Source organism: Pholcus phalangioides, unplaced genomic scaffold, assembly GCF_987345545.1.
Source record: "Pholcus phalangioides strain wild (caught in Gottingen) unplaced genomic scaffold, Ppha-v1.0 ptg000011l_1, whole genome shotgun sequence".
NCBI lineage: Eukaryota > Metazoa > Arthropoda > Arachnida > Araneae > Pholcidae > Pholcus > Pholcus phalangioides.
Genome location: NW_028301604.1, coordinates 40,441,001 through 40,467,352, shown reverse-complemented (window position 1 = coordinate 40,467,352; position 26,352 = coordinate 40,441,001). Strand labels below are relative to the sequence as shown.

Genomic DNA, 26,352 nt, shown 5'->3' with positions numbered 1-26,352 from the left:
TAGTGCATACTTAGTTGATAACTGTGCGTGTGCAGTGCATACTTAGTTGATAACTGTGCGTGTGCAGTGCATACTTAGTTGATAACTGTGCGTGTGTAGTGCATACTTAATTGATAATGATTGATGGATTAATTTTTTTTCTTCAAATATTCAAGGATCGTCTCTATCAAACGAGGTTTCTGGTATCCAAGGCAGCTCAGAATTCATTTCCTCTGGTTGACCAAGATCCTTATTTTATTCATATTATTTTGCCTAATTGTTATCAAAACGTCGCAAAGAGAAACGTTTAATACATTCACAGGGATCAAAAAATTAAATTAATACGGAAAGTATCTACCTACTTTGACTAGAAAAGCTGGAAAAAAGCATTTATCTTATACATACGGATGCATTTTTATTTGTGCACATTATTTTTTCTGGTTAACTGTGAGTTTTAATTTTTATCCAGCGAAGGAGAATGAAGTAGGATTCTAGGAACATTATAAAATAATAATTCTTTATATGCATTTCATATTTTATTTGCGAATTTTTCATTTATTTGTAGAATTGCACATGACACTGTTAATAAAAAAACATTTTTAGCTGAAAATGCACATCAGAATTTCTAAAATGTTTATAAATATAACACTTATTTTATTCAGTCTTTCCCTTAAACTTTTTTTTGCGTAAGGTATTTTTTTATGGTATCCGTGGGTAGCCGGCAGTAATGTCAAAACTTATTGTCAAAAACAGCTAATTCGTTAATTTTAACATTAGTTGTTGTATAGTTTTTTTTAAGATAAGTTTGTTGCTTATTGCAAAGGATCCGCGCCTGGACCTGAGTAGTTACCTCTCAGGTACCTGTTACTTAAATCGGCTTGATAGGAGAGCAAAAGATTTGTCGAACTTTTTCTGCGGAAAACGCAGCGTTTATTCTCAGTTTTTATCTTTTTCGTTCATCTGTCGTGTTTCCACTTTCCAAAACATGGTCATAAAAATTGATCCCATGAAAGAGGAAAAAATGTTTTTGTCCGTCAAGTTCTCTCTATATTTTTTTCAATATTTACAGTATAAGAATTTGTAGTTGGCAGAATTGCCTGTCCAATTTTTAGGATTGGAAACTGGGGAAGCCCAATCTTTTTCTTTCCCAAACAATGTCAGGGAAGATTAATTGCACTCTCAACAAATACTTCCCATCAATTTCCATTGTATGTATTAATGTGTCACACCAGAAATTTCCCGAGAATATTTTTGGGATTTCGGAAACGTTAAAAATTTAAAAATCCCCGAAAATCCTAGCTGTTCCTTAATCCTTGATTACGCAGCTTTGCATATGTGCGCAAAGGGTTTTTGAATGTTCATCAGTGCAGCCAGTTTTAAGGAAAATACTCAGAATTGACTTTGTACATAAGGTGAGGTATATTATTTCCATTTTATGTCTTGACCTTGCTAGTAGATTTCTCAATTAACGACAGCAACTCTTTGTTTATTGCGGATCATGTATGGCTATGATTTCGTTAATTTGCGAAAAATGCTTTGCTTGAAGTTTTTTTTTAATTGAAAAGTTTGCGATTCGAAATTTTTTACTTACTATAGTTTGACTCTAAAAAAAAAAAGAAGGTAGTTATATATTTGAAAAGTAATATTACTTCAATACATTTATTTTATGTGCAATTTTTGAGGCTTTGCACTTCTTCAATAAAGGCCTGTATGAGCAGTAAAATAATATTTTTAATGATTTTTCCGGCTTTCAATCTGTGTCTTGAAGAAAATTATCAACTGAAAAATAAATTAATTGATGCACTTAATTGCTGAGCTCTTTATTTATAGGTGCTTTAGGGTACCGTAAATTGAATTTACAACTTGAAACACTCATTGAACTTAAATTGAATTAGATAATTGTAAATTTTGAAGAGAGCATATTTTTTAAATTACCTTGGATTTCTGGAAGAAAAAATGACTTGTTTGAATATGTGAAATTGCTGACGCCAAACTCGTTGATGGCTCTCACACGGAAATAATAATTCACATTTGCTGTACAATATTCTGTTATATACTCTGTGTTACTACTGTTGTATATAGTTGACCAGTTTCCTCGTGTATCAGCAGACCTAAAAAAATGTGGAAATAGCAATTTCAGCCATTTTTTGTGATATTTTCTAAAAAAAAAATTATATTCTGTTTGTGCCAGTGATAATGAGAGAATACAAAATTTAACGATTATAGTTTAAGATGTTAAAAATTATAGGAATCAACTGAAATTTAAAAAAAAATCTAAAAAAAACATACTTGATCTCTCTTTCCTCCAGCTCATACACCAGATTCTTTCCATCGTTTTCAGCTGTATCAGTCCAATATATCTGATAAATATTTTTCGTGACATGTTTCACCTCAGGTTCTCCCGGGGCGCTAGGCGGTCCTCCAGGAGTTTCAAATGTGAACGAATATTTTGGATATTCTATTGTCACATTTTTCGTACCATATATATATGTAAGCAAAAGACGGAAACTGTATAACGTTTTCGACTTTAAATTATACACAGGAATTTCATACAATTTTCCTGGTACCGTTGAATCACTGTCCACTGCTTTTACCCAATGGAATTGATTCAGCTGGACCAACATGAAATTAAAATAAAATTTATTTAGTTAATGTGAATTTAGATTGATTTGAAAAAAAAAATTCAGAAAAATAATTTCTTTTTCAAATATACTACTCCTGGTAGAAAGTGTTCGTTCATCCACGAAAACACTAGCAATGCTACGTTTATAACGCAAAAAAAAATTAAAAAACAATTCTTTTTTTTTGGTTGAAATGTTTTGTTAAAATCAATCATTCTGAATTCGGAATAAATGAAAAAATCGTAAATTCATTAAAATTTGAACATGATAATTTACAATGGAATTTCGGTTAACGAGCTTACTTCGTTCCACCAACGTGCTCGTTATCCGAATATCTCGTTATTCGAGTTAAACTACCCTATAGGAAATAATGGAAAATCGGATAATTCGTTCCACAATTATTCATTCACATAAAAATGACTAATAAAAGAGGCATTCAATCAATAATTAAACACAATAATAAACTGAAGAGCCAAAAAAAGTGGTACAGGCATGTGTATGCAAATAAAGAGATATGGAACCAATCAGAGTATGGCGCTGCGGTCGGCAACGCCTATATAACACAACAAGTGTCTGGCATAGTTGTTAGATCGGTTACTGTTGCTACAATGGCAGGTTATCTAGATTTAAGTGAGTTTGAAATGGTGTTATAGTCGGAGCACGAGAGATGGGACATAGCATCGCGGAGGTAGCGATGATATTTGGATTTTCACGTACGACCATTTCACGAGTGTACCGTGAATATCGGGAATCCGGTAAAAAATTAAATCTACGACATCGCTGCGGCCGGAAAAACATCATGCAAGAACGGGATCAACGACGACTGACGAGAATCATTAAACGTGACAGACGTGCAACCCTTCTGCGAATTGCTGCAGATTTCAATGCTGGGCCATCAACAAGTGTCAGCGTGCTAACCATTCAACGAAACATCATCGATATGGGAGCCGAAGTGTACCCTTGATGACTGCACGACACAAAGCTTTACGCATCGCCTGGGCCCGACAACACCGACATTGGAATGTTGAGGACTGGAAACACGTTGCTTGGTCTGACGAGTCTCGGTTCCAATTGCTTCGAGCTGATGGACGTGTACGGGTATGGAGACAACCTCATGAATCCATGGACCCTACATGTCAACAGGGGACTGTTCAAGCTGGTGGAGGCTCTGTGATGGTATGGGGTGCGTGCAGTTGGCGTGATATGGGACCCCTGATACGTCTAGATACGACTCTGACAGGTACGTAAGCAGCAATATAGCGATATGGCCAGAGTTGGTGTTTGGTGAAGTAGTAGGTACGTAAGCATCCTGTCTGATCACCTGCACCCATTCATGTCCATTATGCATTCCGACGGACTTGGACAATTTCAGCAGGACAATGCGACACCCCAGACGTCCAGAATTGCTACAAAGTGGCTCCAGGAACACTCTTCTGACTTTAGACACTTCCGCTGGCTACCAAAATCCCCAGACATGAACATTATTGAACATATCAGGGATGCCTTGCAACGTGCTGTTCAGAAGAGATCTCCACCCCCTCTTACTCCTACGGATTTATGGACAGCCCTGCAGGGTTCATGGTGTCAATTACTTCCAGCACTACTTCAGACATTAGTCGAGTCCATGCCACGTCGTGTTGCGGCACTTCTGCGGGCTCGCGGGGGCCCTACACGATATTAGGCAGGTGAACCAGTTTTTTTGACTCTTCGGTGTAATAATATACAATACAAAAAAATATACATAATATAAATAACACAATAAATAAACATACAATACTAAAATGTTTACAAATTAACTTAGTCCTCCTCGCTCTCGTCGAGTATCGTTTAACACGATTTTACGGACTCGCTGTTGTTTGCAAACTTATTCTTTCTTTTTTTGCGTGACTTTCAAAAAGAACTGGGCAACGTTCGAGACGTTTTTCATCGCCGAAAGTTGCCCTTGCGGGTGATTCTGTGAGTGGGAACAAATCAGGTAGGAGCGAATATTAGTGAGTCTCTGTCAGAATACCGGGATTTACTATTATCCGCTAGGGAGGGGGGTTCAGATGTGGCAGTGATTCCAGTGCTGCCAAGGGGTAGTAGGGGATATAGGAGTAGGATCCACCAATTCAATATAGGCCTGAAGGACATTTGCTCCTCACTTGGGGTCACGTTCTTGGAGCTTCCTGCATTTACCGATAGGTGGCTTCGTTCGGATGGGATCCATCTAAATAAGAGAGGGGTCTGGGAGGTTTACGATAGTCTTAGGTCAGGTTTTTTACTCCCAGACCACGTAGTCGGGAATGCGGGTTAGTTAATGATAATCACAACAGTACTGACGGGGAATTACCCACCTCTGACTTGGATGGCTTCTCGATTGACAACAAACCGCCGGGCAAATTAAAATGTGTGTTAATAAATGCCAGGAGCTTGGGTAACAAGAAAGATTTTTTAGAAACTATGATAGTTGTGGAGGACTTGGATCTTATAGCCATTACAGAATCTTGGGCAAACGATGGGGATGAATCTTTCTTACACATCTCCGGATACGATACTTTTTTGAGAAATAGATCTGATAGGAAAGGGGTTGGAGTGTTGATATACGTGAAATCATGTTTGAAGGCTAGAGAGTGTAACGTGCAGAGAAGTGATATTGAAACCATATGGGTTGAACTTGAGAACAAAAGACGTCATAAGCTTATTGTTGGGGTTTGTTACAATCCACCGAATAGGGATCAAAACTACATCGCCAAATTGCATGATGAAATTTCCTACATGTGTAAGCGAAAGAGGGTTCTCATACTAGGGGATTTCAATTACCCGGGTATTGATTGGGAGAACCTTTCATCTGGAAATCAGTATGAAAGAGACTTTCTTAAGTTGGTGCTCGAAAATTTTTTGTATCAGCATGTATCAGAAGCCACTAGGGGTACTGCTATTTTGGATTTAGTTCTTACTAGTTCTGAGGATCTAGTTGAACATGTTTCGGTGGGGGAAGAGTTTTCTTCCAGTGATCATCGTATCGTCAGATTTCACTGTAACTTTTCCTCGGGTAAGGTTGATAACAAAAGACTGGTTCCTTGTTTTCGGAGAACTAACTTTGATGTTTTGCGAAGAAGGTTAGCGGAAGTTTTCAAAGACCGGTTGGAATCAGTAGGGGTGGTAAGTCAATGGGAAGAATTTAGTACGAAGCTGTCCTCTGTTTTGCACGACGTCATACCCTTTGTTCGAAAAAAGCGTGTTTGTACATCACACCCTCTATGGTTCACGGATAGCGTGCGGAACCTTTATCTTGAAAAGAAAAGAGCATTCAGGGAGTATAAAAGTGGACGAGGTGACCTATCATTGTTTACTGATAAAAGAAGACTGTTGAAGAAAGCGATAAGGGATAGTAAAAAGCAAGTTGAATCTAGGTTGGCAGATAACATTGGCTCTGACCCAAAATCATTTTTTCGATACGTCAATAATGGATGTAAGGGGACAGTTGGCCCCCTCTCGATAGGAGGCTCAAAAGTAGAGAGCAATGTAGGCATGTGTAGTGCTTTCAATGACTTTTTCGCGTCGGTTTTTAATGGAGATAATGATATTCGATATACGGGTGTTGCATGGGGTAATAAAACGCTCAACGATATTCAAGTGGAAGACGTGGAGGTCCTAAATCTTCTAAGAAATGTATGTGCAAGCAAAGCACCAGGACCAGATGATATCTATCCCAGGGTTCTCAGGGAAGGTGCTAATGAATTGTTGGGGCCAGTCGCACAGATATACAGGAGTAGTGTTACTGAGGGTATCGTCCCGAGAGATTGGAAACTGGGTAACGTTGTTCCGATATTTAAGAAGGGTAGTAGAGAAGTGGTGTCTAATTATCGTCCAGTGAGTTTGACGAGCTCCCTCTCGAAAATTTTGGAAATTATCATCAAAAGGCAGTTTGTGAAGTGGATAGACGAGAATAATGTATTGTCGGATAATCAGCATGGGTTCAGGAAGGGGAAGTCATGTGTAACTAACCTCTTTTGCTTCTATGATTACGTGACTAAGGCTTTGGGTAAGAGCAAAAATGTCGACGTTGTTTACCTTGATTTCCAGAACTCATTCGATCGGGTCCAACATGGCAAACTCTTGAAGCGTTTACACGAGATTGGAATAGGGGGCAACTTGCTGAATTGGATAGAATCGTGGTTAAGAGATAGGTCGCAACGAGTTATGGTGAACGGGGAATTCTCTGGTTGGACAGACGTCACAAGTGGAGTTCCTCAGGGAAGTGTCCTGGCCCCATACTTTTTTCACTTTTTATCGACAAACTCGATCAGGGTATCGATGGAATTACTAGCAAATTCGCAGATGATGTGAAGCTAATGGGGGTAATCGGAAATGAAAGCGATAGGGAGTTGCTCCAGACCAACTTAAACAAGATTGCAGCATGGGCAAATGAATGGAGCATGACGTTTAGCGTAGATAAGTGCATGGTCGCTCATTTTGGTTCGAACAACCCACGGTTCTCTTACGAGTTGAATGGTGTCACTATCCCGGATGCAACTAGAGTCACCGATTTGGGAATTCTCATTGACGAGCGACTTAAGTTTTCTGAACATTGTTCAGCGGTTGTCAAAAAAGCGAATAGAATGCTTGGTCTCATTTTCAAAAAGGTCTCTTCGCGTTCTCCTAAAGTCATTCTTCCGCTTTTTCGAGGCTTAGTTCGCCCTGGACTGGAGTATGCTGTAAGGTTTTGGAGACCATACCTACAGAGGGACATAGACTTGGTTGAAGGGGTGCAGAGAAGAGCTACGCGTGTCCTTATTGGCACACAGGGCTTGAGTTATGAAGAAAGACTTCATTTTTTGAATATGTTTACATTGGATGAACGCAGGTGTCGAGGAGATATGATCGAAGTGTTCAAAATTTTCAATGGGATGGATAGGATGGACCATGAACTTTTAGTACACCGCCAATCGACTGCTTTTACAAGGGGACACCAGTATCGATTGGTGAGGGACAATGCAAGGTTATGGTGTCGCAGGGAATTTTTCTCCAATAGGTTTGTTAATAAATGGAATAGCTTACCCCCGGAGGTAGTAAATTGTAACACAATTGACACGTTTAAAAAGAAATACGATAAACATGTTGGGATAAATCGAGAAGCTATCCATTCTTAGAATAAGACAACCATAAGTATTCTTTATGGGCATTGTATAATATTTTATCATGTGTATATATTGTTCATAATTTGTGTTAATTGCATTTTTAATTGGGTTGCTGTTTTTTTTTTTAAATATATGACATCCATATTTTTATGGGCATCTTTTTATCAGCCACCTCGTTGGGCATTTTGCCTGTTGTGGCGTTGTATTTGTATTTGTATATTTGTGTTTAAACCCTTAGGTGGCGCCACTGGAATTTTTGTATGTATATATATCCTGTGTAACCGTGTTGCGGGGCTTACTCTCTCGCACGCTGTTTTGCTTGTTCTTCATTATGTCTTCCGCGGTGATGCTCATGTGTGTTCGCGTGCTGTACGTTTTAACTGCACTGTGATTAGTTTCTAATGTATTAATAAGTTCACATTAATGAATTAAACCTCCGATGCGTTTTCCTGCATACACTGATGTCGAGTGCTGCCTTACCACCCGGTCACTACAAGAACCTTATTCAATAACACTTGCTTTTGCCTTTTCTTTTTTGGATTTCTGGGAAATGGGAAATTGCACTGTTCGTTGGACAGATTCATTGCTCGCACACTGGTACAGCTTTATTTAGGTGGTTTTTATCTAAACAGATAAACATATTTTGCACAGATAAACACATTTTACACGCGTCTCTAATCTCATTTGAAGTGAGGGACTTCTCCTTACTTCTCTTCCTCAGATGAGATACCGCCCATTAACTCTTGCTGGTGAGTGCAAAAAAAATCCATCACTTCATCTACCGTCAACTCCTAGACATTTTTCACCACTAGTTCTTGAATGCCATATTCATACACTTCTATTCTCTGGTCTTCTCTAAGCACAATCTCTTCGACAAGTAGTGACTCCTGTTCATGAACTAGCCCTTCAAAGTCACGTTCAATAATGAAATCAGTCCAGCATTCTTCACAAGCACAATTAAAAATCCTTCAAGTGCACATACGCATTGCTACAATGCTACATGTAGTTTCGTGTCGTAAATATTCAAGCACGTGTTAATTTTCCAAGTGAGGCACACTTACCGGAGACTTTAGGGTATAAAATTACCCACAATTCCATAACAAGTGTGTGGGCGAAAGCAAGAAACCGTCAACTCAGTTGCGATAACGTGAAAATAAATAAAGCTCAACATTTTTGCTCGTAAGGCGACTCATTGCTCATTAACTGATTCAAAATTTGTTGAAAGTTCTTACTCGTTATGCGAATTGCTCGTTAACCGAACCGCTCGCTAACTGAAGTTCCACTGTATAAACCTGTAGCACCCGAGAAAAAAATGTGCGGCCACATCAGTTTTGAGGAAAAAAGTGATGGATCACTGTTTTAAACAAACGAGTCAACTCGAATTATGCAAATGAACCAGACAATGTATAAAAAGTGAACCCAAAGGATTTTTAGTATCACAAGTTTTTCTGAAGTGTAAGAGATGGCTTCCAGAAGATACCTTTCTCATGATTTAAAAAAAGGGTAGTTTCCATGTTCAAAGATGGCGTTTTCTCAAAGGGAGTTTGCAAATATCTTCAGCTGTGCTCAAAGTACGGTGTGCTGCCTTTGGATGAAATATCGGAGGACTGGTGGCGTAGAAAATTTTGCCTCAATCTGGTCGCCCTCGTAGTACCACAAAGAGAGATAGCCAAGGAAATTCGCCGTGCCACCTCGAAACAGCTGATTGCAGAGTGGGTGAAGTACAACGTTCGTATCTGCAACCGTATCTGCGAGAAAAGGGACTCTGGTACTGAAAATCAACACCAAAACCTCATTTAATGGGCAGCAGAAGAGGTCTCGGTTGCTATGGCGTAGAAACAATGTCTACTGAGGCATGAATAATTGGAATAAAGTCATTTTCTGTGAAGAGTCAAGAATCACCTTGGGGACTAGAGATAGCTACAAGAAATTCGTCTGGAGAAGAACAAGAGAAAAGATGAGTACATTGATAAAAAAATTAAATTTCGTCTCTCATTCACCGTGTGGAGTTGTATGACATGACAGCTGATGGAGCAGGGGAACTGAACATCGTGAACCATACAGCCAACTGAGAAGTCTGCATGGACATTCTTGAAAACTTTTTGATTCCCAGTGTTGACAATTGGTTTGGGTATTCGACTGACTTTACATTTCAAGACGACAATGCCTCTTGCCACCGCAGAAAAAAAAGGTGAGAGATATCTAAGAAGTGCTAACATTTTAACGACGGACTGATCTGCCAACAGATACAACCCAATCAAGAATGTTCGGTACCAGTTGAAGAGGAGAATAGACTCCAAAAGGCCAATAACGTTATGGAACTGAAGCAAGCAATTACAGACTGCTGGGAAGAAATTTCTTTTTCGTACAGCGAACAACTTATTGCTTCTATGCCCCAAAGGATGAAAGCCGTCGTTCGGGCTAAAGATGGAGTTGACAAATTTAATTTCTTATTTCAGATCCCATAATTGATCACTATTTTCCTCAAAATCGAGGTGATCGAACAGTTTTTTCTCGGGTGTTACAAGTTTATAAACTGATTATCTTGGTTAAATTTTAATAAATTTATATTTTCATTTATTCCGAATTCAGAATGATTGATTTTAATAAAAATTTTCACTCGAAAAAAAGAATTATTTTTTAATTTTGTATTTTGCGTTTTAAACGCAGCATTGCTAGTGCTTTCGTGGGTGAACGAACACTTTCTGCCAGTGGTAGTATATAATCAAAAATTCGGTTTGTGTGTGCGTGCGCGCGCACGCTTTCAATGCAAAATAACCAAATAAAAAATTGTTGGATTTCGAGTATTTTAAAAGAAAAAAAAACATACACTCGTGTACAAAATCAAGAGAATTTACACATTTGTGTCTATTTTCACAAAAAGTACTGAACCAAAGGTACAAATGCCACCGAAGAAGTATGGAAATATTCAATGTCGAATACGTAAGTGTACACGTGCGTGTGGGCGGAGCTATGACCACGAAGAGAATGGTAAGCACACGAGGCGTTTTCCACGATTCGTGTACTCGTATTCCTCAGCGACGTTCGCCGTGTTTCTTGCAAGAGTTGGGTAAATTTTATACGCTATCAAGTAAAATGAGTAGCCACAAACGTATGGATGACGGAACGAGATGGAGAATCGTCGGTAGATTGGAGAAAGGGCAATCACAAGTATAGGTGACTACAGAGCGCGATGTAACAGCACAGTATCGTCTGCAATTTGTGGAAACAGTTTCAGGACACTGGATACATATCGAGAAGACAAGGCAGTTGAAGAGCCCCAACGACTAATGAGGATCATTATTTGGAGCTTTCAGCGTGGCGCCACAGGACTGCTACAGCACCACAGCTCTCACGTGAGCAGCATGCCGCCTCTGGAAATCGAGTTTCACGATTTAACCGTTTAAAGGCCAATGTTCCATAAATGGAACATAGTTTTATTTACAAAAATATCAGATAAAAATCGATTCAAACATTTCCGGTTTTTTACCGTGCATAGAGGAGAGTTTGAAGTATTTTTTGAAATAAATTAGGAAACTTCAGGTTGATATAAAAATTTTTGGCAGAATTTTGAATTTGACTTTTTTCGGGTATTTTTTCCCCATTTCGATTAAAATTTGCCAAAATTTCAAGAGAGCGGGATTCTAACGATATCTAATGAGCAGTGCGCTGCTTCGATTTTCCCGTTCGAACCCCAGTTTTGAGCAAATCCGAAAAAAAACTATTTATGTGGGATAAAAAAAAAAATCTTTCTAGAATCCGATCGAAACCTCAGCTCTGGATTTCAGTGGAAAAGATTTACCATATGACCATTATAGCACGTTAGATAATTCATTCAGAGTTGCGAGAAGCGGATCTCATTTCTCATTTGGAATTCCGAAGAGAAGTGACAATGAACCTTCTACGATCTAAGAAGGGGTTAATTATTCATCCAGGTCCACGTTGTCAACTGAAAAAAAGATGTCAGGTCATCTGATGGCCATTATATTGTGTCTGCGACGCAAGAACGGTGTGTGGTTTGCCAAAACAAAACGCTATGTATAAATGCTACCAATGTGACAAACAGGTCCATCAAATATATATGTTTTTCTTCTTTTATCGCGGATACTATCAAAGAAATTTAAATTTTCTTCACTCATTTTTATGCTAAAAAAATCAGTATGTGTTGCGAATTTGAATTTGTAGTAGAAAATAGAAAATTTCGTGTGATAATTGCACTCCAGAAATAAATAATCGTGAGAATATAGGCGATACCAGTTTCCGCTTTCACCTCTCCCCAAGTGCCGATGTTCCATAAGTGAAAAACTAAGAAAATTTTTTTTTCTCCAAATTTCAAACTTGATCTATGTATAGGCATGCAAAAGGACCTCAAATTCCAAATTTCAAAACAATAAGTGACTTTCTTCATAGTTCGGCCTTTAAACGGTTAATGTTGTCCGAAGGCTTCATGAGAAAAGGCTTTATGCCAGAAGATAAACTTCATATAAAGTTCATCGACACAAAAACTAACTGCGCTGTGCAACCTGTCTGACAGAGAGAGGGAATCATACCCATATTATATATACTCATTTTTTCGGTTCGATCTCGCAACGTGGATTTTGGACATTCCTGCAGTTATCAGCTATACTAACAATCATGCGTGTGTACTATGAATTTTGCATGGTACATCTCTTTTTCGGTTATAACTGTGTATTCGTACCAAATTTTATTAAACTCTGTCCATTAGTTTTTCAGAAATTCGACGCAATGTGCTCTTTATTTCGCACACGAGTGTATTTTATACCTCGGAATATTCTACAGAATGTATTAAAATGCTGTTGTCATCGGGAGACCTCCACAACAGCCACATGGAATTGAATGTTGAGTTCTTTAATGTAATATTTTCTGGAGCTCCATATGTGGTTACCGTGACTTCTTTACTATCATTATGCATTTCAGCTGCAGAAGAATATGCTCTCACCTATAACAACATATTGTGAACAGTTATGGAAATTATGCTTTTTCCTATAACATCCTGCGTATTTATGATATCAATAAAACACTTACTGTAACGTGATGAGTTTTTCCAGGACTATTAGAAACGATTGACATTGAAAACATATTTCCATCATTTTCACCCTGTCCAACATATATCGTTGACCTGGTCCCATTAAACATGCTACCTATTCGCCAACGTACCTCATATTCAATTGATCTGCCGTTATGAAATAATGGTGGTTGCCAATGTACATCGATTCGGAATGGAGTTATTGCAATTGCTGAAACGTTTCTGGGTGCTGTTGGAGCTGAATATAAATTTAATGTGAACAAAATTTTAAACTGTGATGATAAACAAACATATTTCATTAAAAAATATTCAAACACATCAGCGATGCGTCTATTGTTCCAATAATAGTTTGTAATAACTGCATATTAGTCAAGTTAAATTGATATTATGCTAAAAAAAGTTCTTGTGGTCCCTCAAGATTGGGTCAAATACTGAATATGTGATTGACTAACATATAAAATACTGCTAACTAAATCTAAAAAAACGTGTTTTCACGTAGAATTATTTCAAAAACCTTCTTCATTATCACAAAAGATTTTTCAAATTCGGTCAGTCTAACAATTTAAAAGAAGATATCTTTGTTTGCAAAGATAATTGGGGGTGGGGAGTTAAAGCCAGAGTCGTGTAATCGACTCTACTCGATAATAAGTAGATTAATGCTTATTTTGAGAAACAAAAGGTTTCACTAGAATTGTTGTAATAAATGTTGCAATAAATAAATGATTTTACTGCAATCTAGTAGCGAACTATTGAAGCTGTGTGGCTTAGTTTAAATGAATATCGGGATCCTCACATATTTCCAAGAGATACACAGGATCTCTCTGGGAATTTTTTAGTGTTAATAGTCATCCATGCCTACACAGAAATTCGAACCCAGACCTGCACAGTCAGAGGATAGCTCCCCAACCACTCGACTGCCAGGCGGATTTTTCTTTCTATAGTTTAGCATTTCTAGTTTGTATTTCTAGACTAGAGTCTAAATTATGGAAAATGTGACTTGCGCCGGTATGTGACTTTAACCACTTTGATTTTTTAAATTGCGAGCATTAATCAATGTTACAATAAACGATTAAAAATACATAGTGTCATTGAAACAGAACTTGCATGTATTTAGCATAGAATTGCATAGAATTTATAAATTTATCACCAGAAATGACGAATGTTGAATCAAATCCACGAAAATAGAACATCGAATAGATATAAAACTGCTCATCAAGTACCCAAAGCAAACAAAAAATAATTTCAAAATGTTTTTGTTACATCGCACCAAAAATAATGTGTGAACTTCCTCTGCTCTAATTACTACACAATTACAAATAGAAATACAAATCGCAATATATTTTCCGTGATCAAATATACAAATATTGTACAGTGATTTAACACATTCACTGCCGGTCATGTTAGGTTGGTGTATCGAGTTTTGCACGGTGCATTTCCGCATATGGGGAATTTGGGGACGATTCTGCACAGTCCATTTCCGCACTTGCGAAAACAAAGGTCCTTGTCTTTCTTTTTCTGTTTTTCTTCCTTGTCTCTTCCATCTTTTCTTCTCTACCGTAAACGGACTGAAGTTATAAGGGGAATGAAATTGTGCCACTGAAATCATCATTGACTCGTGCTTTTGCAACTAAATTCTTATAATTTTAAATAAATTATACAACAAACATTGGCGTGCGCAAAGCCCCCCCCCTCCCTCAAGCCAAGATTATAGTGTTATTTTGCAGGAAAAACGTAAACCCCCCCCCCTCCCTTGAGAAAACTCTGCGTACGCCTATATATATGATAACAAATATATAAGAAAACAACCTTTAATGGGTGAATACATCATTATTTTATATATATTGCTATTTTATATATTCACTTTATTTTTTACTCTAGATCAGAACAGAAAAACTGAAAATCACAACGCTTTTCTCTGAGCCTTGCACAGTAAGTGCGGTAAAATATCTCACGACCTTTTTTTCTACGCAGTGTACTACATCAAATTATATAATTCTTCAATAGGCAGAAGGGTGGAGGTGAATAATAACACGCCCCCCCCCCGTGTTCACTATATCCCCTTCCCCGTTTCCTTTCCCCATAGCACGTCTTCAAATTTGACACATTTCTCTTCAAATCGAGATGAGTTGAAACATTTACTATATCAATCCGTACATGTACCTCTGAAACTCAAAATTTCACTGATATTTTAGATGTTTCGATTTGTTTGCAAAATTTTTATAATAGACTCCGGCTGTGCGCTAGTCCGGCCGGTCCAGTAATCCGGGGTTTCTTTGTGCACAGGAAATCATGTGACTGCATGTCTTTGCAAATAATTTTATATTATTTAAATGGGCTTTTCAATTAACTTCAAGTATTCGAGCGATTTCGGTAATCCGGCACACTCCGGTTTGATATGTGTCGTGAAATCACAGATCAACTCTCTCAATAGCCGCCTTGATGTTGCCGAAAACTATTCTCGCAAAAACAATCTAATTGTACACGGGCTGAACATATACTCAAATAGCACCACTGATGTATGCATCTCGGTTTTTAGGGAATACATCGATAAAAGCCTAAACATAAACAACGCCGATTCCATTCTAATTGACACTGCCCACCCACTTCAAAGAGGTAACCAAAACCGTGGGCCACTGATCGTAAAGCTGGTATGTCGAGAGGATAGAAACCGTATCTTACGAGCTTTTCGCGATCTAAGAAAAAATGAAGCATCGGCAAGTAGAGATGGCAACAAACAAAAAATATCAATCACAGAGGACTATTGCTTCAACACAAGAATGATCCGTCAGCAGCTCATCCAAGCCATGAGGACGGCGATCCAAGAGGGCAAGCAGGTGCAACTCAAGACGGATACGCTCCGAATCGAAAACACACGACATGATCTCGCGTCGTCTTGTGGAACTCAAAAGCGTAACTAATCAAACCCGGAACGCAGTGTGAAAAACAGTGGGTCCGAACTCGATTCCGTCATCTTGTAACAGTGTTACACCGGAATCACCTCATCGTCCGCCACACGAACTCACACCTGGACTTCTCGATACAAATTATAAACGTTTTTTGTTTTGGAATATATGTGGTCTTGGCTCTAAACTATCTAACATGGAATTTGTCAACCGTCTTACCAGGTACGATTTTTTCGCATTGTGTGAAACATGGGCGTATAGAGAATTCCCCCCCCCCGGATTATGGACAAAATTTAATTTAATCACTGTTAAAGCTAAAAAGTCGAAACACGGCCGCCCCTACGGAGGTCTATTGATGGCCCTTAATAAGAGTCTGGGGTCCCCAGAGATTTTATTCAAAAATGATTTTTCAATTTTTGTTAAATTAAGTAACAATAATCTTCTACGTAAACCGTTAATAATTGGTTTAGTATATATTCCACCATATAGCAATAATGACAACCACTTTTCAGATGTACTGGTTTTTTGTGATTCCTGAATGCAAGATGCGGATCTCAGATATCTTGGTCTACTACCGTGAGACAACCAGGCAACAGGAGGTGCCTAGATGAAAAAATAAATAAGCGAAGCAGAATGCTAACTAAGCTTACGCTGTTGCTTACGAAACAATTGGATACTGTGTAACGGAAATTTTCATGGGGATAGGGAAGGAAGAGTGACATATTCGTCTGGGAACGGATATAGCGTTATGGACTTCGTATTCGCAGGTGAAGAATTTGCCTGTAACGAAATTGCCGACTTCGAAGTACTAGACTGGATAGAATCGGATCACTTTCCTCTACAGCTCAGTATGCTAAAAGGCGATAGCATAAAGACGACAGGTAACACAGGTGGAGTTAAGAAATTCCGTTGGATCCCGGCGAAGGCCCTACAGTTCAAATTGAAACTAAATAATGACAACACTGAGTATAACGACTCCGTTGACATTCTAAACGAAAACATAACACAACCATTTGGTTGTTGTGCCACGGAATGTGGCCTGATAGTTAGGAAAAAACCTCGCTCGTATTTACGGGCTAAATGGTTCGATACCGATTGCCCTCTGGCTAGACGAGCCCTCCATAGAGAAATCCGCGATTTTAGAAAAAACCACAATTATACAGCACTACAAGAGTAGAGACCAAGTTTTATATTATATATTATTTTAGAGACCAAGAATCAATTTAAAAATATTTGTAGATCCAAAAAAATAGCCTTCTATCGAAATCTACGAGAAAAATTATCCTTCGCCAAAGGCAAAGAATCGGCAAGGACAAAATTTAAAAATATAAGAGCTAATATAACCACGGATCAATGGTACAATCATTTCAAGGCAATTTTCTCGCGTGAAACAGTTGAAACTGTTTCACATACACTAACCGTTTACCAATATGACCCTTCCCTAGACACGAATATATCTAACGTAGAACTGAAGAATGTTATCCGTAAATTAAAACCAAATAAATCACCGGGCAGTGATGGGTTACTGAATGAATTTTTGATCAATTCCTTTGATATAATCTTGAAAAAAATTCTTCTGCTCTTTAACAATGTGATCTCATCTGGTGAGTGTCCGGCTGTATGGAGCGAAGTAATCGTCGCACCTATTTTCAAGAAAGGGGATAGGGACCTCCCTGCTAATTACAGACCTGTATCACTTTTAAATCTAATGGAACGGATCTTTTCTTCAGTTCTTGCCAAGAGATTGGAACAATGGGCTGACCGGAGAGAAATATTACCAGAATACCAAAATGCTTTCAGGAAAGGAAGAGGATGCCTCGATCACATCTTCACCTTAAACGCTCTTATACAATTACACACTCTCCGCAAAAAAGGAAAACTGTATACATGTTTTATTGATCTGTCCCAGGCATTCGATTCTGTAGGCCGCTCTCTGCTATGGAGCAAACTCCATGAACTGGGATTAAGTACCAAAATTCTGACAATTTTCCGCAATCTCTTTGGCAATGCCAAAGCCAGGATAAGAACAACAGAAGGACTAACAAATCACATTAGTATAACTAACGGAGTGTTACAGGGAGATCCATGCTCCCCACTTATTTTCGCCTTATTCCTAGCAGACCTGGATGACACCTTCAACTCTGAATTTTCTGGTGTTTCCATTGATAACACAAATCAATTGCATAGCCTCATTTACGCGGATGATATAGTACTTTTTTCAGAACATTCAATATCTCTTCAGAAAAAAATCGATCGACTCGCGTCATATTTCGACAAACATAAGCTACTTGTAAATCTCAATAAAACAAAAATTCTGATCTTTAGAAAGGGCGGAAAAATAGCTAGTGGCGATCGCTTCACATGGAAGGGACAGAATATAGAAATTGTAAACGAATACAACTATCTGGGTACAATTTTTTCCACCACCGGAACATTTCGAAAAAACAGTAATCGCACTATAGCTAAGGCCAAAACTGCTACCGGAAAAGTTATCCAAATCTTGAGCAAATCCGGTAATGCATCTATACCCACAGCCTTCAAACTCTTTGATTCCATGGTGAGCTCCGTCATGACTTACGCCTCTCCAATCTGGGCCCTAGATTACTTTCCAGATATTGAAAAGGCGCAGAATAATTTTTTGCGCAAACTTTTTGCAACTTCCAGATATTGCCCCGGATACATATTAAGACTAGAATCGGCCAGACGCCCGATATCGATAGCAATCCTTAAACACCCTCTTTTTTTTTGGTATAAGTTACTACTCATGCCCAATAATCGTCTTCCTAATATCTGTTATAACGCTCTAATTCGACGTCCCCCTATAAACAATAGCCGCAATTGGGCCTACTGGCACATGAGGCTTGAGCTGTGAAGAAAGGCTTTATTTCATGAATATGTTTACATTGGAGAAACGTAGGTGTCGGGGGTATATAATCGAAGTGTTTATAAAATTTTCATTGGGATGGATCGGATGGACCTTGATATATTAACATACAGTCAATCAACTGTTTCGACAAGGGGACACAATATCGTTTAGCAAGGAAAAATTCCAGGTTGTGGTGTCACAGAGTTTCTCTCTAAGGGGTCATTCAAGTATTACGTCAGCATCGATGGGGAAGGGGGGTTTCCTATTTGCTGACATTGGATGACAAGGGGGAGGGGTGTTTACATGATGTTTAAGTTATCAACCACCCTTTATGAAAATATGAAATATTCTTAGCGTCATCTTACTCGGTGCGCCAAGAACGAGAAAAACCTTTCGCTAGTTTGTGGGCACTTGAATTAACATTCTCCCTAATGATAAATCCCTTACAGAGCCTCTTCAGCGATCTCTAAATGTTTCACGGATCTTTCAAGTGCTCTAGAAATGTGTCCGGGCCGCTTAAGTGAACGGGAACTGTGCAACGCATCACTCAAGCGATCCGTAATTATGCCACGGATCACTTAAACAATCTGGGAATGTTCCGCGGGTAACTTCCGTGATGTAGAACCGTACTGGGGGCCGCTGAAGTGCTCTAAAATTCTGCCACATGTCACACTCAAGGGACCTCTAAATGTGTCAGGGATCATTTAAGTGTTCTGGAACTGTGTCGCGGGTTATTTAAGTGATCTTTGAATGTGACTTACTTCAGTGATCTGAATATGTGCCACTTAAATGCTCTGGAATTGTACCGCGGGTCATTGAAACGATCTATAAATGTGCAGCTTAGTTCATTTTTACAAAATTGGGTTTGAAGGGGCAAGCCACATCAGATAATCTTCAGGGCCACATTTGGTCCACGGGTCAAATGGGTGGGTCAAAGGGTGGGTTGCAATGGATTTCTTAAAGAGAAATTTTGAGTTCTTATCCTTCAAATAGCACTGGAATGAACAGAAATCGACTGTAATAACATATAAAGGTATTTTCTTTCGAAATTTTAATTTTTTAAAATGTTTTTTACATTAAAAAAATTATTTTTTTCGTCTAGGGGGAGGCGCACGAGCTCCCTATGCCCTCCTCTCGCGTACGTTTCTGATCCCACCAATATGCGTTAGGAGGTGGGGACAGTGCTGACGAAATTTTATTGGCAGAGAAGGGGGGGTCAGAGTTTTGCTTACTTTTGCTGACAAGGGGTGAGGGGGTGAAAAATGGCTATACATTTGCTGACGTAATACTTGAACGGCCCCTAATAGGGTTGTCTATGAAATGGAAGAGCTTACATCCGGGGGTTGTAAATTTTAACGCAATTGATACGTTTAAAAAAAGTACGATAGACATAGGGCGATAAATCGAGAAGCTATTCATACTTAGATAAGACAACCATATTCTTTTTATAAGCAGTTTATTATATATTAAATTTTTTGGTGATATATTGGGTATGTTTTTATATTGGGTATTTTGGTTATATATTTGACATCCACATATTTTATGGGCATAATTTTTTCAGCCACATCTTCGGGAAAATTTGCTGTCGTAGACTTTGTATATAAGTACCGAATTTTTCACTTTTACCTTAACCTGTGTATGAATATTTGATATAATACGTTGTACACGTGAGTGTTAAATATTATGCTTTGTTTGATCCAGTCCACACGATGTCTCAGTCGTAGGCATATGAGAGAGAGAGAGGTCACGTGAAAAACAAATCTTCCTAAAATAGCTTGTCGTCCAACTGGACGTCAGACATGTTGAATGCACATTTTAGCACATCAGGATTAATTCATAAAATAAACCAATAATTTACCGATTTAAAATCTGAATATTTATGCTGATAGTCATCCTTGTTTACAAAACATTTAAACCCTTTTTTTTTCTTCAAATGAACAGTTTTGCAGCTCCACCCATTTCCTCTGGAATAAATCGTTTGAAAGTTACGTCCTAAAATTTATCACACTTATTGATTTAGCGTCTAACACATGAATTTGAATCCTCAACATAAATATTATAATAGAAAATAGTGTGTGAAATGCAAAAAATTTATCTTCTGAAAAAAACGTTGCTTTAAAATTTTTCAAAAGCACATTAATTTACATGATGCAGGGGGAAAAAAAAGCAGAGCTCCAAATAAGAAATAATGATTAAATAATAACCATAAACTTGCCTGCAAAATATTTCGTTCATTAATTCGAAATCGATGCTATAATGATAAAACAAAGAATATTTCGGTTGAAGAAGAGAAACATGGATAATAAAATCTAATTAGCTATGAACTATTGTAGTCATTTTTTCCTTGAATATTTTATTTCCCGGTTATACATGATGAGACACATACTAAAATTCTGTTGCAAAAGTTTACGTTAATTTTGCAATGTAACGACGTATCGCAAACTAATAAACAGGTTAAATGAAGACAAGAGAAGTGACAATTTTTTTATATTTATCAAATATACAGAATTCAATTAGGAATTATGGATAATCGCCGGTAAAAGTGATAAACACGTTAAAATTCATTCAATTCACCGAGGCGATCAGTGATTAAGTATAATCAGTTTTAGCTTTCCCTTAAAATTTATGGGTAAAAAATAGTTAAGAGTGAAATATTCCAAAAAATTCGACATTCGAGTGATAAAAAAAATAGTTGAAGTAAATTACCAATGTAATGTGGATACAGCCCCTGTACAACTCCTATCCACTTCAGGAAGGCAATAAAAGAAAGTGGGGGGTAGAAATTTTTTTTTTTTTTTCATATACACTAGTGCGCGGATCATGCAATGAAAGCATTCGCAATTGGTTGTTCAGTAATTTGTACGGTGTTGCGAACGATTCTTGAGCTGTTTTCACTGAACCCACTGAACCACTGTTTTTTCAACGAACACAAAGGAAGTTTGTGTACCCACGAGCGGATTAGAACCGCTGCAGGGTGTCGTGCGTTGCAAGATCGGAGCGCTAGTGTGTGTATACGCGCCTTAACAAGGGGGGCTTGTTGTGCTGAAATGTGTCCAAAATCTCTCCTATGCGGAAATGCACCGTACGGATCTGCCGCAAAACCGTTAAGGGTTGTGTTGATAGTTAATGCCCCAACATAAAAGTAGATTATACTCACGTGCCCACTGAACTGGAGAATAAACATTTAGCCGTAGCTTTCCCTGTGCCAGCGCGTGATTGGCACCGAATGCGTAAAAACAAATTATTCTATCATTAAGTGTACAAACAAAATTACAGTAAAACATGCATAATACATACTGTATAAGAGCTGTTGCAAAACAAATATTCAATAACAAAATTCCATTATACCTGCTGACACAGTGTTTGTGTGCGTTATTTGTTGAAGTGAAACTTCTGTGGCCAGTTAGCGAATTTTCAATAAAAAGAGTAGCGTAGATGACGTAAGCGAAAGTAAAACGGCTCTAACAAGGAAAGAGTCCGAAGGTGTCATCCTCACAAAATTATGAAAAAATAAAAGTACATTTATAAACACACACACACACAGAAAATCAAAAAAATTAGTGGCGCAATGCAATTATTGAAGCCAAAAAAATTAATAAGAATGATAACTGTTGGCTACTCATCACCTCTTGCGCTTCTTGGCGATGTCTATAAAGAACTTCTTTCCACCAGCTTCTTCCCCCCGAGAAACAATCCAGCAACAGTGGAACCTCGTTTGTACTACATTCAAGAGGCCGAGCCAAAACGTCGTATAAATGTGTAATTCGAATAACTGGGACCTTTTAAAGAAAATGACCCCCCCCCACAGGCGTGCTAAATATTATAAAATTAAATGTGTTGAATTGCATATCCAACTCCGTTATATACAAAAAAATATCATTTCAACAACATTTGAGGGAAAATATAATTAAATCGCGCATTTCAAATAACTTAAAAATAAAAGTCAGTGGACCTTCTTGTGACACGACATTGGGTAAAAAATTGTAAAAAAAAAATCCTCTCTCGACTTGAGAAAATTCCTTCATTTTTCTGGCAGTGGATTATTTGCATCCACCTTGGCCTTTAATTTCTTTCTCTGCTTTATAACCGTTTCAAAGTTGACACAGGGATATTCACTTGTTTTGCGAGATAAATTTTTGTCATGAATTTAAAATTATTGTGGAACGATTTCAAAATTTTCAGTTCTTTTTTTAGGAAAAGCACTTTTCCTTTCTTCGACGTTATGAACGGCACCAAGTCGAGCAAACCATGCGCGGCCGTATCATCCTTTTTTTTGGAAACAATTTAGGTACTTTTGAGACCTTCATATCTCTGTATTGAAGTTGCTCAGAGACGTAAAACTTGGCACATCGAAAGAATTTAATAGATAGATAGATTTTGTTAATTGTATTAAAGGCCGTCAGCCTATTATAATAGGTGGTACAAAAACAGAAAAAAAATTACGTTTTCATCTATAAATACAAAAATTTAAAAATATCATAAATATCATCGGGGAAAATCAAATAACAATCACACATAACAATCCACAAGGTGAAAAAAAATCTCAAAAATGATCGCACAATTAGCTTCATTCATAAATTTCCAACAAATTCAAAAATAATTGCGCATCTCGAAAGAAATTAAATAATCCGTAAATAAAAGGTCGATCAGAAACATGGGTATCCAGCAAGCGTATGAGAGACTGCTCATTTGATTCAAGGGAGTTAATATACTGCGAGATACGTTTTCGGCGGAAAGATATGTACATCGGGCAACAAAAAATTACATGGACAAGATCGTTGGCCTCACGTCTGTTACAAACATTGCACTCTGAGTTATTTCTGAAAAACAAGGTTCTGCCAGTAGGATGTCGATATGTCATGGTTAATCTTAAGTCAATAAAAAACCTTATTATGTTAATTGGAAGGTTGATAAAAAGTTGTTCTGCCAGTAGAATAGAGAAACGGGGAAATGTTTAAAATGAAGAAAATGAGTAGAGCTGTGAATTTTGTTAACATCAGTTTGAAATCCAATATCAGCCACTGCTTTAAGTAAACTGGGAAGAAATCTAGAAATAGTTCGGGGATCATTACAATTAACAAGAAATGGGAAACCGCATTCAGATAACAACATTTAGGTGTGCCACCCAGTTCCGGAAATGATCAGCTGTGTCACACGTTACTTAGTTTAGCGAGGCAAATTCTTGGAAGTCTGGTTTCGGACATGTTTAGTAATCTCATCCAGAATTTTATTATGAGTCGAATTACTATTACTATCAAAAGCGGACGTCCCAATTCTGCCCTAATGACGTAACCAGGTACATTTCGAGGCAGGTTATAAACTCTTTTGAAGAAAATTTGTTCAACTCTTTCAATGCTGTTTAAATCAAAAATACTCCATATGGGAGCCGAGTAAAAAAATACAGATGTAACTAATGATTGAAAAAGCTTACAATGTGTATATTTAAATTATTACATTTCATCTTTGCGAGAATTGGTATTAAATTATTGATAATTCTAAGCCCTTCCCGAGAAGTGTTTGTTAGCTTTTGTGAAGAGACCCGAGGAGGAGAAAGGTACACCAAGGTTGGTATATTCCGGTACAATACCAATCGTTGTGTTATCCCATGACCAATTGTCGTGTGAAGATAGTTTACCTCCTCTTCGGAAAACCATTATTTTTGTTTTATTGAAATTCACTGTTAGCTTTAAACGCTTAAATCTATCAAAAATTAAATTGATTTTTCTTTGAAGATTGGTTCTTGTATCTGCGAGCAGCACCATATCATCGGCGTACAGTAAAATATGTATTTCTGTTCGATCATCAATATTTATGCCAGGAATTTCTGCGTTATCTAAAATATCTAACTTCATTTATATAAATTGAGAAAAGATTTGGACTAAGTATTTCTCCTTGAAGGACCCCAGTGTTTATGTTAAATGACTGTGAATTTCCACTGCCATATAAGATTCACTGCCAATAAGAATTTGAGCAGTCGCGCCATCATATAAATCTTTAATCAGAGAAACAAATCTATAAAACATAGTATATCATATGGGACGGAATCGAATGTTCTACTTGGTCGATAAAAGCGTCATAGACTTTTCTTCGCTTACGCTGGAGCTGAATGCCAAGTAAACTACTCAAAGTAAAAATATGATCTATTGCTCCATATCCCTCCCTAAATCCAGCTTGACATTCACCAATAATATCGTTATATTTTAACCATTTGTTAGTCTGTTATTCAATACAGAAGTTAAAAGTTTAGCGAGACAGGAGGCCAACGAGATAGCTCTGTAATTAGATGGATCGCTCAGAGAGAATTTAATAAATTTAATTAACCTTTGAATTTCACTTTCTTATCATTCGTAGTTATTGAGGAATTTGAACTCAAAATTTTGTTACTTTTTGACACTGACTGACTCACGATCATCAAAAATCCTAGGCACTTCTAGCAGCCCTAGAAACATGAAATTTGGTATAATGGTAGTGTTTATAATACAAAGCTAGGAAAAATTAAAAAAATCCGGAAAATTCCTTTCAGTATCGGAAATACGAGTTTGTCTTCAAAAAGCAATGCCAAATGATTGCAAGATTGCCAACTACAATTGAAATTGTTCGAAATTTACCAAAATCGGGAAAAAGGGTTTTCACATATATCGACAGTGGTGTTGATTTAGTGCTGCCTAATGATTTAAAAAAAATCATTTATTGTAGCACTATTGTTATTGATATATTTTCTGAAAATCACACATTTTCAATGGAGAAAACTAATTTTTATTTTTATTTTGTTTCATGAACAAAAATGAATCCAGATGATACTACTGATGAAAGGGATCAGAAGGGTAAAAATAATGATAACAATCTGAATTCGGCCTGTGTAAAAGGTTCGTAAGGTATTTGTTATGCTTGACAAAAATATGAGATGAACATACACAAATTTTTGTCATATGATAATATAATAAGTTATGCATATTATCTTTTTCCACGGCGTGTGTAAATATCACTAATACAACTGAGCTACGGTGAAAAACACCACTGGCGTATTTACATGGGGGTGTGATTTGAGAATAGCCAGTCATCGTATGCAAAAAAATTGTACGATTTGATCCCAAATTGTAAGAGCTGTCAAAAATGGGTTAACTTGTAGGCAGTCTTTCTTCAAATCCAAATTAATTTCACAAACGGCAAATATTATTTTCAAAAAATTAAATAATTTCATTAACTGAAAATTTTTTTTAGTATATACAGTAAAACCTGTTTTGCGGACACCGACAGGACAAAAAAATTCGTCCGTACCGTAAAAGAGGGGTGACCTGTTATCAGGGGTGTATACGAACGACGAACGCGCCGTTATATACGGATAACGCAAACGTTTCAATTATAATAAAAAAACGTTTATTTCTGAGATGAAGCAAAGGTACGACTGACTCGAGCCCATACAAAAGAATATCTGCCTCAAAAGGCGGGAAAAATAACATAGATAATAATTAAGTTAGCAGCGCTATCTAGTGGCGATACAGAGAAAAAGAATAATATAGAATACTAAAGTTATATATATACATACTCTAACATACTCCCACCCTATCAAGAATATATGCATGGTGTCATATTATTCTTGATACATGGGTAGAACACGTCTTAGCAATTGATTAACAAATTATAGCAATTTCTTTTGAAAATACCCTTAGCAGTTCAAACGGTGACTACTACAACATAACATCTCGACTTAGATGAATTTTATGGCATTATCAATATAAATATGTTTAGTAGCACCTGCACGTGAACGAAATCGTTGAAGGGCTGCATTAAATGCACTGGCTTTCCGGGCAAA

At 37.5% G+C, this 26,352-nt stretch overlaps 1 protein-coding gene across 5 annotated transcripts in view; it reads right to left on the bottom strand.

The window, feature by feature from the left end:
* The window catches only part of sev (receptor protein-tyrosine kinase sevenless), a 1,896,734-nt gene that overhangs the window by 347,126 nt on the left and 1,523,256 nt on the right, over positions 1-26,352 (bottom strand). For all 5 annotated transcript variants that reach the window (XM_089239534.1, XM_089239532.1, XM_089239533.1 and 2 more), the window contains 4 exons: positions 12,770-13,008; positions 12,507-12,683; positions 2,269-2,591; positions 1,915-2,090 (listed from right to left, as the gene is read on the bottom strand). In XM_089239534.1, coding sequence (XP_089095660.1) covers positions 1,915-2,090; positions 2,269-2,591; positions 12,507-12,683; positions 12,770-13,008 — 915 coding nt within the window. The remainder of the gene's footprint in view (positions 1-1,914; positions 2,091-2,268; positions 2,592-12,506; positions 12,684-12,769; positions 13,009-26,352) is intronic.